The 14,467-nt window shown below is 53.1% G+C and overlaps 1 protein-coding gene across 2 annotated transcripts in view; it reads left to right on the top strand.

The window, feature by feature from the left end:
- EPAS1 (endothelial PAS domain protein 1) overlaps positions 1 to 13,088 on the top strand; it is an 89,101-nt gene extending 76,013 nt beyond the window's left edge. For both annotated transcript variants that reach the window (XM_081254038.1, XM_081254039.1), the window contains 9 exons: positions 2,414 to 2,561; positions 3,214 to 3,428; positions 4,510 to 4,712; positions 5,266 to 5,376; positions 6,815 to 7,299; positions 8,214 to 8,340; positions 8,524 to 8,641; positions 8,899 to 9,072; positions 10,828 to 13,088. In XM_081254038.1, the coding sequence (XP_081110164.1) occupies positions 2,414 to 2,561; positions 3,214 to 3,428; positions 4,510 to 4,712; positions 5,266 to 5,376; positions 6,815 to 7,299; positions 8,214 to 8,340; positions 8,524 to 8,641; positions 8,899 to 9,072; positions 10,828 to 10,979 (1,733 nt within the window). In that variant the 3' untranslated portion in view covers positions 10,980 to 13,088. The remainder of the gene's footprint in view (positions 1 to 2,413; positions 2,562 to 3,213; positions 3,429 to 4,509; positions 4,713 to 5,265; positions 5,377 to 6,814; positions 7,300 to 8,213; positions 8,341 to 8,523; positions 8,642 to 8,898; positions 9,073 to 10,827) is intronic.
- Positions 13,089 to 14,467: the final 1,379 nt, after the last annotated feature.

Raw genomic sequence — 14,467 nt, 5'->3', positions numbered from 1 at the left:
AAAAAAAAGATGGTGTCTGTCTTCCCTACAGCACAGGATTTTATTAAAAAGATTAGACCATGATGATATGACCACTTTGGAAAATAACTTGGCCGTATCTTATAAAGGAAACATATACTTACCCTATGACCCAGCCATTGCACCCCTAGCTGCACTCATACTGTATGTCCATACAAAGATTTGTACACAAATGTTTATAGCACCTTTATTCATTATAACCCAAAACTGAAAACAATGCAAACATCCATTGACAGGTGAATGGATAAATTAGTTATGGTATCTCCATGCAGCGGAATATTACTTAGCAATGAAAAGCAAACCAGGAATACCTACAACAACATGAGGGCTCTGGGAAACATGCTGGGTGAAAGGAAGGCAGACACGAAAGAGCTCTGGTATGATCCCACTTACGTGTGAATGGAGAGAAGATCATTTCTATGTATAGTGACAGAAAACAGATCAGTGGCTGCCTGGGACCAGGGGTGGCAATGGGGATTGACTGTCAAGAGGTATAAGAAATTTGGGAGGTTGGATGACGGAAAATTCTATACCTTTGATTGTGGTGACTGTTACAAGGGTCTGTACAGTCGGCAAAACTCATTGATCTGTGCTTAAAATGGGTGCATTTTTTACTGAAGGTAAATTAAACCTCACCAAAGTTGACTTTTTTAAAATGCAAACAAAGCCAAAAAGACTTAGGACCCTTTAATTTGGACTATAAGCCTGTGGACCGTTTCCACTGAGGGGGCCTTTCAGCAAATCACTCTAAGCCTGTTTCTTCAGATGGAAAACAGGAATAATAACAGATACCTCGTGGTGTCACTGTACAGTGAACGAGGTGAGGCTAACACTAATCCTGTGGATGCTTTGTGTGCCAGGCACTGTTCCAATTCCTTTGCAGAAATGAATTTATCTTACGAGATGGTTTTGAACCCTGCAAAGCACGATACACATGTAAGTTATGTGTAGTATGGTTACAGTGCTTCCTGTAGCTTGGAGGTGCTTGTTAATTTCTGAACAGGAGGAAATGTGCCAAGAAAAACATAAATGTGAAGGATTACAAGCATGGTTAGTACGAACTGAGCTGCATTCCTCAACCACACAGTGTGGTGAACGGGGAGTGATTCCTGAGCCTACACGGAAAAGTAGGGAGGGTTGTGACGTTTACAGAGAGTCTGCATGTTCTCCCACAGGGCCCCTTGTGACATTACCTACAGACGTGTCCTGTAGACGTGACAGGGCCTGGGCACTGTACATGTTGGTAACTTTGGGGCAGAGGGGCTTTTCCTAATACAGCACTTGTCAGTGACGTCAGCCACATTTTTGGACCTGATGAACCAGGCAGACTTGGTCCTCAGTACAAACAGCTCTGGGACACTGGGTACTAATAATTATTATCATTACTGTTATTATTATCAATACCCCATTTTGCAGATGAGGAAAACCGAAACCAAGATTTCCTCATCCTGCCAGCATGCTTCTTTCTCTGTGATTTGGGGGTTTCTGAGACTGGGATTCAGAAGAATGAATTCCCAAGAAAGAAAGTAAATGGGCAGTTCAGAAAGCTATCAGAAATCCTAACATTAGTAAACTTTCATTTAAAGGGACTTGATTCTTTTTTTAATGGGAGCAGATAGAGCATTCTGGACTGGGGAAGAGGACAATCTGGGGTGCAGGGCCCTTTCCCCGATGTTTTTATAGAGTAAAACAAATGTTAAATGAACATTTAGAGCATTCTGGAAGAGGAAAGAAGTCATACGCAGGCAGCCTAGCTGGGCAGCTGGGAGGACTTACCAGGGCTTGGATGAGGCTGTGTGTAGAGGCTGGCGGGGGGCTTGCTGCTGCCTTTGCTGTGGGTCACAAACTTGCTGTGGCCCCAAAGGCGGCAGGTCTGACGGATGACCTGGAACAATCGAGGATATCTGGGGGTTTCTTTAAACTGCTTTTATTCACAAGCAGAGTACCGATGCTGGGCCTGCTACCAGTGGCTGCCCGAGGACAGGCGTTCTCCACGCTGCTTGGAAGCACCCTGCCGCCTGTAGTGTGAGGCAGAGGAGGCTCGCCCGTTCCCTGCGTGCCCATTTGGATCCAGAGGGCACCCCGTGGAGAGGCTTCCTCTCGTTGACCTTGCGGGGGGAGGAAGGGCAGGTGCTGCTCTTGGTTTCTGCTCCCAGCTGAGCCAGGGGTGAGCCAGCTTGTCAAGGGCTTGGCGGTGGCCACTCCCTCACAGCCAGCCTAGGGAAGTCAGTTAACCTCTCTGGTTACTTTCCTCATGTTTAACAGGAAGAGTTGGGCGAGATGCTCTAAGCTCCCATCCAGCTCATTCTCCCCCATCTTTCCCCTGCACGCTGCCCTCCCCATGGGGTCTCCCTCCCCCACCTCCTGACCTCAGGCCCCATTTCTCCTCCCCTAGTGTGCACCAAGGGTCAGGTGGTGAGTGGCCAGTACCGGATGCTTGCGAAGCACGGGGGCTACGTGTGGCTGGAGACTCAGGGGACGGTCATCTACAACCCTCGCAACCTGCAGCCCCAGTGCATCATGTGTGTGAACTACGTCCTGAGGTGAGCCTGTGAGGGCCGGGGGGGGGCACAGGCTGGGGTGCAGGGTGCTCCCGAGACTGAGGACACAGCCCAGGAATGCCGAGCCTTTCAGAACCCGGCACCACATCGGCGAGCTCTTTTGCAGTGGGCGTCCTGGGGACGGTGGAACACTGGGATTTCCCCTTTACAGGCTTTTTCTGCCCCTTTCCCCTTTGTCTGTCATCTGTCATGCCTCTGACCCACGTGGGGAGGCAGCTAGAACACAGTCGGCACTTAAGTGCTTTCTGAATGGGAACCAAGGGAAGAGAACCACGGTTACTTTTTGGGAGAAGATGTAACACCTCTGCTCGGTAGCACCTGGGAAGAAAGCTAGAGAAAGTCATTGCTGGGGTGCAACAAAAGCAAAAGCCTTCAAGTCTCATGCATACCACGCAGCCCACGTACACTATTAACACAGCATCCAAGACAGATACATACTCAGCGGGTGCTCTCTGCGTCGCTAGCTCCACGACTCCAAACTTCCAGTGCACAGTTCTTTACGGAATGCCAACCCACTGTCCATACCCGTGTTTTTGTCTGAGAGGCTTAGCTATCAGGACTTCCACGTGTCTGGAGAGTAAAAGGGTTTTGCTGGCAAGTGTGGACGGTCTGAAGCTCGCTCTTGTCCCACCAGTGAGATAGAGAAGAACGACGTGGTGTTCTCCATGGACCAGACGGAGTCCCCGTTCAAGCCGCACCTGATGACCATGAATAGCATCTTTGACAACAGTGGCAAGGTGGCTGTGTCTGAGAAGAGCAACTTCCTGTTCACTAAGCTGAAGGAAGAGCCCGAGGAGCTGGCCCAGCTCGCACCCACCGCAGGAGATGCCATCATTTCTCTGGATTTCGGTGGGTGCTTCTTAGCTGAGCCAGGGCCTGTCGAACCCTCCTGGGGTGGGGGGAGGCCTCCCTGGCCACAGCTTTTCCTTAAGCAGAGCTGCCACGTGCCTTCCCCAAGTCTTGCTGATCATCCGTTGGTGGCCAGACCCTATGCTGGGCATGTGCACTCCCCGCAGCATAAGACCATCCTCTTTCTGACCTCGTAAAGCGCTGAGCGGGGTGGGGGGGAGGGCGTTTTGGTAGATTCTCCACCAGGGGGAGGGGGGAGCCTGAGACGAGAGAGTGGGGCAGCGAGGGATCTGCTCCCGAGGCCACGGGCATCTTTCCACAGGGTGGGCAGATCTCCACCTGAGCCTTGAAGGACAGATTGCTTGTTTAGGCAGAGGCCTGCTAGGTTGAAATAATGTTGGGAGAAATCCTTCCAGAAACGTGGATGGAGAAAAGATTCAGGCCCGGGAGTAAGCCCTCGAATGCACTTCTTTAAACGTTTGCCTGTCCCAAGGGGATGCGAGCCCTGGTGGCCCCAGCGGAGTCGGTGGCTCTTGACCCGTGCTCTGAAGGCGGGAAGCCCCTTCTTCCCCATGCTGCAACCCACAGTCACCCCCCAGCCTTGCTGTGGCTGCTCAAGGAACAGCTACACCTCCCTGTGCTTGCTCTGGACCGGCTCAGCCCCGTAAGGTGTGTTGTGAGAGGCCACCGGGGAACAGTGATCTCAGAGAATCACAGAGAGCAGCCCTGGGACAAGGAGTCACGCAGCTTCCCAGTTTCGTGGCAGTAATGAGGCAAATTGCCCAGTTTTCATAACCTCCTCCTCTACGTTCTGGATTGCCCTTCAGGGAAGAGTGGCTCCTAATACATTTAGTCTCTGAAAATTAAAGGCTCCAGGAGGGTGTTCCCATTAAAGGGAGTCTGTACGTTGAACCCGTTGATGGCCCCTTTGTCCCAGCGAAGCCTCAGCACACGGGGGGGCCGAGCCCCAGGCACGCCGCAGGCACGTTTAGGATCACTTGTGCATCCTTCATGCTTCCTCTGCCCTGGGGTGAGCCCAGCAGTTGGGGGTGCGAACCAAGCCAGGCCCTTGTCTCCACAGGGAGCCAGAACTTTGAGGAGTCCTCAGCCTATGGCAAGGCCATCCTGCCGCCAGGCCAGCAGTGGGCCGGAGAGCCCAGGAGCCACGGCGCCCACACTGAGGCCGGGAGCCTGCCCGCCTTCACCGTGCCCCAGGCAGCCGCCCCTGGGAGCACCACCCCCAGTGCCGCCAGCAGCAGCAGAAGCAGCAGTAGCTGCTCCACGGTGAGCGCCCCCTGGGGTTGAGGCCATGGAGAGGGTGGGCTCCTCCTCTGGCTGCTGCCGGATGGCTGAGTGGACAGGCCAGACCCAAGTCCTGCCCTCCTCCTACTCAGTTATACTGGAGCCCCCTAGGGGGGCTGTGATACTTACTTGCCACGCATTAGAGCTGTGCGCTTGCTCTCAGTACCCATCCCCCCATCTATGTGATAAGGTCCTTGAAGACAGGGGCCGAGTGGCACACAGCTGTGAGCCCCGAGCTCAGTCCCCATGCGGGGCAGTAACCATCCTGCTGGGGGCACAGAGCCACACAGTTTGCAGACCCCGGCCAGCCATGCCTCTATCCTGTTTGCTGTTCAAGACAGCCTCATTTTAGGCCGAGGAGACTGAACTCAGAGAGGAACACACAGCTCCTAGGGCGTGGCTTCTTTACAAATTCTTATTCCGTGGCATAGAGTTGAATCTGTGGGTCCAGAAACGTCTTTCTCCTTCTCCCTTGGACTTCTGGGGAAACCAGTGCCGTAGCCTTGACTTGGTCACCTTCCTTCCTGGCCCCCAGCCCAGCAGCCCTGGAGACTATTATCCATCTCTGGAGGATGATCTGAAGATTGAAGCAATCGAAAAGCTCTTTGCCATGGATACAGAGGCGAAAGACCAGTGCAGCACCCAGGTAGGTGGCCGTGGGGAAGATTGGAGTGGCGGGCCAGGCCTACCAGCTGCTGGTGGTGAAGGCTGAAGTCTCCTCTTGCAGCCTCATCCCTTTGTTGCAAAGACTAGTGGGAATGCTTGGCCACGGCCACAGTCCCTAACTGGGTGAGGGTGCAGAGCAACGGAGCCTGTGGCCGTGTGCTTCTCGCACTTCTGCCCTCTGCTTACCCGTGTCAGAGCCAGCTCGTCTACTTTTAACTCTCGATACATCATGTCCTACTAACTTGGATATTTCTTAATGCTTATGAAAACAAAAACTACAACTGAACCTTTCTTTAAGGATCCCTGCATTTAAAAAGCATACCCAGATGTCTACGACTTTCGTAAGCATAGGGAACAATTATTCCCCTTACAAACATTTCCATTTTAGGATTCTTTGAAATACCTTATTTTAAATGCATTTTAAAATGACATCTGAATGACCAATTTTTACTTACACGTAACTTTTCAGAAACTTATTACATAAGGCCAAACGTCTTGTAAAACCTGTGTGAACAGGCTAGGGTGTGGGTGGACGGGTATGTGGGTCACAAAACCCAAAGGAAAATCATTCATCCCCATTTGTCTTAGTCTGGGTTACTCATCCAGATTTCTGCCTTGCCTCCTCAGTTTGTTCTGCAAAACTTTCCCTATTTCTACCCTGCACTTTCTCTGAACTCCTATAGGATTTATTACTTAGTATTTAGTTATCACTGTCTGCTTCTGCTCTTTAACCATTTCAGGCGGTTGTAATCAGCTGCATCCTCCCAGTGAGGGCTGAAACATTTATTTTCCTGGGTCTGCTTGTGAGAATTCCCTACGGTGCCCATCGTGGTAGTGGGAACCTGCGGGTCCATGTCTGAGTCCTTGTTGATCAGAATGAAGGTCCCACAGGTAGCACTGGGCTATGGTTGCCCTATGAGCATTCCACCGATACACCCTGGGCAAGTGAGGTGATGAAGACAAAGCTGCCCATGGCCCCCTGGGAGCCATCGTGCTCACCGGAGTGGGCAGGGATGGCTTCGTGGAAGAGGTGGTGCCTGCCCAGCGTGTGGGAGTGAAGGCGGGGTTTGGACTGGGAGACAGGAGAGCATTTTGGGCTGGATGGGGATGGTGGCACCAGGGAGTGTGTGGAAGGATGCCTGAGTGGAGACTCAAATGACCGGGGATTGGTGGCACAGGCTGCCCAAGGGAGAAAATGCACGGGAAGCTGCTGGCACCTGCCGGGAGACGGTGCAGACTCAACGGACACATCTGAGTTTTCTTCTCCTGGGCCCTGAAGGCCTCAGCACGGTCAGGCCATGCAGGAGGAAGGCCTCTGGCAGGGGCGGGGTGGGGAGGACGAGGGGCTAAGAAGGAACAGTATCCCTGAGGCAGCACCAGCTGCTGAGCTGCTTTGCCTGTGGTCTGTGTCTCCTCAGACGGACTTCAATGAGCTGGACCTGGAGACCCTGGCACCCTACATCCCCATGGACGGGGAGGACTTCCAGCTCAGTCCCATCTGCCCCGAGGAGAGCCTCTTGCCGGAGACCCCCCAGTCCACCCCCCAGCACTCCTTCAGTACCATGTCGAACATCTTCCAGCCACTGGCCCCGATGGCCTCTCACAGCCCTTTCCTCCTGGACAAGTATCAGCTGGAAAGCAAGAAGATAGAGCCCGAGCAGCGGCCTGTGTCCTTCATCTTCTTCAATGGTGGGAGCAAGGTGTCCCTACCACCGTGCTGTGGCCAGACCTGCACCCCTCTCTCCTCCATGGGGGGCAGATCCAACACACAGTGGCCCCCTGATCCGCCATTACACTTGGGGCCCACGAAGTGGCCCGGCGAAGATCAGCACGTGGAGTCCTTGGGGGCCTCACCCTTGGGGCCCCCCATCACTGCACCCCATCTCTCCATGTTCAAGAAGAGGTAAGTGGCAGAGACCCTTGGCTGCTTCAGCAAAGGCTGTGCTGTACAGGGAGGGGACAGACAGGTGCCCTGAAAGGCACCCCCGCCCCATCACCAATTCCCACTCCACAGGGGTCTGATACTCCACTCAGCCCTTCTCAGAACTTTGAGAGCTTGGGCTTTAGGGGACTCGCCCCTAGGTATGTTAGGCCTCGAGTGGGACACGTTTTATCAGGTCTGAAGGACACCACGAGGGGCCTGCGGCCAGGCAGAGGAGCTCGTGCAGGGCCCTGAGCACCAGTGGCTCTCCGGACCACCCCTCAGAGCACCTCGTTTTATGCAGAGCTTGTGAGCTGAGCCGCACAATACCCACACACACAACACAGAGGGGTGGTTCCTTGGCTCGGCCGTGGAAGCCTGGTTGCCCATGCCTTTCCCCTGCCGGGGTCCATCCAGCACACCCTCCCCATCCTGCCTTCCCCCAGCTCCTCCCCGTCTCCCCCGCCAAGTCCCTTCCACCCACTGGGAGCTCCCCTCAAGCTCCCAGGGCCCATTGCTTAGGCTTCCTCGGGGCCCTTAGCTTCTACAGAGCCCCCTCCCTGGTTCTCGGCGGGGGGCAGTCCAGGCGCGACGGAGCAGCAGCCGCCCTCCCACAGACTGCTGTCAGAGCTGGGCGGCTGCAAACCAGGACTGGAGGCTGCCCGGGTATGGGCCGGCACGTGTGGAGGGAGGTGCAGGTGCCCTGAACCCTCAGCATCTCACCAGGTAGCGGGCACTGCGGAAGGAAGGAGAGCCTGGGCCTCAGGCCCACCACCCCGCCTCCAGGACTCTGCCCTTGGGGTCTTGGAGCCGCCACGCCATGAGTGTTCGTTCTGGGAGGGCCCTGGGTGTGTGGGGCTCCAGACTCCCTCACGCCCATCTCTTGGGCTTGGCAGGTCTGCAAAGGGCTTCGGGCCTCAGGGCCCAGACGTGATGAGCCCGGCCATGGTCGCCCTCTCCAACAAGCTGAAGCTGAAGCGACAGCTAGAATACGAGGAGCAAGCCTTCCAAGACATGAGTGGGGTGAGCGCTGCCCTTGGGGAGGCCGGCTGGGAGTGGGGGCTGAGCACAGAGATCCAGGCTGGCGCGGAGGGCCCTCCCGGGCCGGCTGACCGGGCAGAGGGAGCGCTGCCCACCTCACCCTGACGCAGTTTGAGGACCTGGGTCTCTGGCCTCTCCCCTCAACCTCTGCACTTCCACACCCAGGGGGATCCACCAGGCAGCAGCACTTCACATTTGATGTGGAAAAGGATGAAGAGTCTCAGGGGCGGTGGGAACTGCCCTCCGATGCCGGACAAGCTGCCGAGCGCAAACATCCCCAGTGGTGAGCACAGGCCTGGGCCTCCTGGGGCGCTGGGGGAAGGCGTCTGCCGGTGGAGGGGCTCGGAGTGCACCCTGGCTCCCCACTCCCTCCCCGCCTGCCCCTCCGAGCCTTGCTAGGACAGGGGGGTGTCTCCACCACCCCCTTCCCACTCTGGCCCGGGTGATGCCGTCAGAAATCTCTGGGCTCCTTGCGTGAAGGAAGAGGGACGTTGGGGGTGTCATGGTCTCTCCCCTCACTGTCTGACATTGGCCTTTCAGATGAGTTCGTCCGAAATCCCATGAGGGGCGGGAGCCAGCCCCTGAGACACTTAACACCGCCACAGCTGCCATCTGCCGTGAGCCCCGGGGAGCCTGCCAAGAGTGGGTTCCCCCCGCATTGTTACACCCCCCAGTATCAGGACTACAGCCTACCAGCGGCTCACAAGGTGTCAGGTGGGTGCGCTCAGGAATGGGGGCACTGTGCCAGGGCCTGCTGGGTTTGGGAGGGTGTGGGCCAGGGGATGGACAAGGCAGCGGGTCTCAGCTCAGCACCAGGATGAACTTGCTCATGACAGGCAGCTGCCTTGAGAAGGGCGAGCCCTCTTTTCCCCCAAGTACTGCAGCAGGGGCTGGAAGGCCACGTGTCCACAGGGCTCGAGAAGGAACCCTCCACTCACCAGGTGACACCCGGGGCTCTTCCACCTTAAGAGCCCCCGAGCCATCTGCCTTTTGCTCAGTTCTTCACATTACCGCCTGCCGGGGGCATCGCTCTGAGCTCAGGCAGGAGCTGAGCTGAGGACGTGCTGCTGGGAGGGGAGCCAGGCTGGTCTGGGAAGAGTCACCCTACTGGACCTTGCTTTCTGGGAGGACTGGCCACCTTAGTCTGTTGCCATCTTGTGAAATGTAGGTGTTGTCACGGAAAGGTTGCTATCTAAACATGAACATAACTTGTAGTTCGGGTGAAACATGCTGGACCCCTGCCCTAAAAAAGAGAAATTTCCTCAGCAATATGGTTTGGGACAAACTGCTGCTCAGTGCTTCAGAGTCACAAGACAGGCCTGGGCTAAAAATTCTGCTCGTTACCAGCTGGAGTTTGGACGGAGCAAGCCACACATTTAAATAAGAGGCTTGCATGCAAAGTGTAGAGTAATGTTTGCATTAAGTCGGAGCCAGCGTTATCATCCTTGCTGTGCACCCAGGAGTTTCCTTGAGTGGAAACTCATCCTTTTCAGGGGAAAATAATATTCTTTTAAAAACTCAGGTCGTTTCTTAGGGTGAGTCAAAGAAGGGGGGATTAGAAAGGGCTGGTGAGCAAGTATCTGTTGCTACTGTGGTGCTGCAGAGGTGTGAGACCCGCCCCGTCCACGAGGGAGCAAGGTTGAGTGCGGGAGGCAGGCATGGGGGGCTGGGAGGGGGGCCAGGGATGAGGTGCTACAGCTAAGCCAGGGGAAGGGAGAGCGGGCACCTCGCGTTACTGGGGCCGATGAAGGGCTTCCAGGGCCGCCTCCAGAACGTGAGCCTGCTCTTTCCAGGAAGTGGGGTTTTGGGTGCTGGGAGTCTCCCCTTCTCTTCCTTCTCAGCAGGAGAGAAAGAGGGGCTGCCAAGGGTGGGGATCCTGAAAGTGGAAGTCAGGCCTTTGAAGGACCCGTGTGTGTGTGTGTGCACACACATGTAGATATGCATGTGTGTACATTTTGTGTATGTGCATGTAAACGTGTGTGTGCAAGTGCGTGCAGGCACCAGCTGGTTCAGAGCTCCCTCTCTCTCCGTTCAGCCTTCCGGCTGCCAGTGCACAGTGGGCACGGGTCAGTTGGCAACCCCGAGCCTTGCCCAGGCGCTGGCTCACGCCTCCACCTCCCAGGCCAGGAAGCCTTCGTGGGCGCTCCTTCCATCCAACCTCCCTGTCCCCTCAACATTCCCTGCTCTGTCTGCACACACTCCGCTGCTTGGGTCTCAGCCCCTCTCACCTGATGGGATGGAGACGACATGCTTTCTGCTGGGTCCCTGCTCTCTGCATGGGCTGGGTCACTAGGGAAAGACAGACAACATTGAAGAAAGTGAAATGAGGGCTGCCGCCGAGTCACGAAAACTGGATATACCCCTTGCTCTCCCAACACGTCTCATCCATGCTGGGCTCTTATGGAATAGACCCTTTTCCAAATGTTTGATTTAGGGTTTTGAAAATAAGGGCACTAACTCTTCTTTCAGGCATGACAAGCCGGCTGCTCGGACCCTCGTTTGAGCCCTACCTGCTGCCGGAATTGACCAGATATGACTGTGAGGTGAATGTTCCTGTCCCAGGAAGCTCCACGCTCCTCCAAGGAGGGGACCTCCTCAGAGCCCTGGACCAGGCCACCTGAGCCAGGGCCACCCACTGACAGGCACCCCTTCCCATGCCGTCCCACCAGCTTCACGGTCTCCGTCTGTTTTTTTGCAACTAGATATTTCTCTAACACCAACACACTTTTTACAAGATATACTTACCTGGCAAACTTGCCCAGGTCACCAAGTAGTGGCCTTTTTCTGAAGATGCTCACTTTATTATTCATATTTTTAAAATACAATTGTTTTACCTGCTATGTTTTGCTCTGTCAATGGAAATGTTCTTAAATTTTATAAGATTGTTCTCTCCCCAACTTCAATTACTTCTAATTTATATTATTCACGGGTCCCTCTGTCTCTGTCTCTCTGTCTCACACACACACAATATTCATACTAACAAGTTTGGTGTATGTTTGTTTGTTCTCCTTTAGGGAAAGCTTTGGCTTCATTTAACTAGAAGGATTTTGTTGTTGTTGCCAAAGAGAAACAAAATAATTTTGCTTTCTAAGCTTGATTTGTGGCCTCTTATCTCTCAGCCCTCCTCCTTTTGTAAAACTAATCACTATTGTAAATTTCAGTCTTTTTTTTTTTTTTAAGTCAACTCTTTGCTCTAATTTTGATACAACTTTTGGGGGAAAAAAAATGTGAAGGGTGAACTCCATTGTATGTGGTGGTTATCTGTGAAAGTTACACAGTATGGCTTTTCCTAAACTGGTGTTTTTCCCCTGCATTTGGTGGAGTTTTTTAAATTATTATTATTCAAAAGCATAACTGAGTTTTTTAAAAAGAAAATTTATATCTGGGTTAAGTGTTTATCATATATATGGGTACTTTGTAATATCTAAAACCTTAGAAATGGAATCCTGCTCACAAAATCACTTTAAGATCTTTTTTAAGCTGTTAATCTTTTTCCTGGTGTTGCTGACACTGCAGAATTGTACAGAACTCCACAGGCCTGTACTAACCCTGCTCAAGGTCTCCCTCTGTTGCCTTTTTGCTTTCGGGACATGCCGTAGGCGTGACACACAATCCAGAAAGTGGAATCATTCTGCGGGAGCGCTGCAAGCTGTCTTCTCCTCCTGTTCTGTATGTATTCTGTATGTATGTATGTATGTATGTATGATTATTACTGCCAAGAGGGTCTGACAGCATGTCCGGGGCGGGGGGTGGGGACAAACAGGGGAAGCGCTTTAAACTCTTCTTCAGGTTTCACTGCCAGCCCTTCAAGTGCACTGAGCTATGTGACCCTAATGGTCTTTCATGGGGCACATTTGGGTATTTCCAGAACTACCATGAGATGATTTAGATGGGAATTCATGAAAGAAAGTGAGGATTTGGAAATGGTATAGGGACCCAGTCCACATCCTCCCAGCTCACCACCTGGGAGCCCATGGAGCTGGGCAGAGGGAACGCACAAAGGGGGGCTCCTGGTCCTGACCAGCTGCATCCTCATGCCCCTTCCTCAGCCACGCCATCAGATCGCCCTACACGGCCGAGGTGCAGCAGGCAGCCCCCCGGGGACAGCCCCTGGCCCTCCTTGAGGTCTGTCTGTCCCCAGAAGTGATGTGTCTAGGGTAGGAAGTACTGAAAACAGTGTTCTCAGAGCGTCTTATAACTCACCAGGTAAGAGGGACGATGCCATGTGTTTTTGAAATAGCAATCACGTGAAACTTTTCCGTCATGGGTACAATGAAGAAGTTTCTAGAAACACACAAAGCAAAACACAGCAAGCCAAGAATTTGGTAAGGCTGGATGGACTTACTGCCCAAAACGAAATAAAATTTAAATTTCAAAAGAAAAATTACCTAGTCACTGTGTTGCCAAAAATGTTACTTGAGCACCACAGCCCCCCGCCTCACGTACGGCAGGCGGCAGAACTTGAAGGGTTACGGACATGTAAGCGCTGGTGTTTGGTTTTCTCTGTGTGTCTGCCTCAGCACGAAGGGCATTTTACCCTTGCGGTTGTACTAAAACACTCTGAAAAATATTTCAAACTTCATATTAACTTTATCTATCAACATAATGATTTCGTGAACATTATTATAAATGTCAAATTCCTACTGACAGCGTTGTTACTATACGGGAGCTTAACTTTATAAGGAAATGTATTTTGACACCTGCTATCTTATTAAAGTCTTCTGATCCTACCACTGCTGGTGGCTCTTGTTTCCTGTGGGTTTATCATGGGCTACACTGATGTAAAGTGACGTATTTATTTATTAAACAGTTTACAGAAAACGAACATGGGCCCTGATCTTTGTGAGACGACTGAGGCCAGCTGATTGATAGGAATCTGGAGAATGGAAGAAAAGGCTAATGTTAAAACTCAGCACCTAAGACCAGGAAGCCATGCTGCATGGTCCATATTTCTGCAGGCCTCTTTTTCTATGTTCTGTGAGGGACCCGAGGAAAGAAGTCAGGGTTCCTGTCTTCAGAAAATTATGGGAAGCAGTCTGAAAACTCTGCCGCCTACGTGTATTCACACGCCGCACTTTGGGATGAAGGCTCTCAGGGGAAAGGAGCAGCCCGAGCTCTGGGGCTCAGAGGGGACCTCAGTTTGGCGGTGGCAGGGCTCACGCGGGCCCTCCCAGCTAGAACGGGCATGGGAAGGGCCAAGATAACCTCAGACGGCGACAGAGCCCGGCAATAGCCCCAACTGGACAGGGGCGTGATGGGTTCCCTAATTCAAATTTTACTTTTCCAAGTCATGGCCCGCTTGGAAAGAGGCGCCATCTCCACGGTGGGATGGGGGGAGGGACCCAGCAGTGGCCTCTGCTCAAAATGGTCAGTCCTAGAATCAGCGTTCCCGGGTCACACACTTAGTTCCCCTAAGAGTTCAGTCCACGTGGTGTGGTTTCACACTTACCTTGTTAGCTCACTCAATCCTCGGGCTGAGCAATCCATGAGCACCCATTTCACAGATGAAACTGAGGGTCATATTAAGTGGCTTAGGCAAGTCACACCCTGCTAACAGAAGAAAGAAATGTAAACATAGTGTTGGCTGTGCTTTCTCCTCTCACACCGACCGTGCCTGCTGGGAGGTATAGTTCATGGCAGGGCTCTGTTTTCATTTCCAAATAGACCATTCCTGTCGTTATTACTTGAACCTGTAGACCTCCCTCTGGTTCTGTGCTTACTCATCTCTTCTCTTCCCAACTGCCTGGATCTTCAGATTGGATTTTCTGGGCTCTGCCCGCCCTCTTGGACTTCCTGAGAACATCATCTCCTCTTTTTCTGAAGCTCTTCCATGAATGACATGTTTTAGCTCGTCCTTCAGGAGCAGAGTTGCCTCAAAGCATTGGCAAGCTCAGGACTCAGACCTGGGTGGGTGCTATCCTGACCCCCCAACAATTTAAGTGGGCTGTGGGTCTATGAGGTGTCCTTAGACGAGGCCACTGAACAACCACCTGAAAGCCATGATTGTGTCCTCCAGCCCTTGGGGGTGCAGGGCAGCTCCAAGCTCCTCTTGCTTGCAAGTGCAGCAAGCTGGGGTGGGGGGGACACTGAGGCCACTGTCTCTGATGGA

This window comes from Mesoplodon bidens, assembly GCF_964165515.1.
Source record: "Mesoplodon bidens genome assembly, chromosome: 14".
Lineage (NCBI taxonomy): Eukaryota > Metazoa > Chordata > Mammalia > Artiodactyla > Ziphiidae > Mesoplodon > Mesoplodon bidens.
Note: the sequence above shows the minus strand (reverse complement) of the source record. Positions and strands in the feature narration are given on the sequence as shown.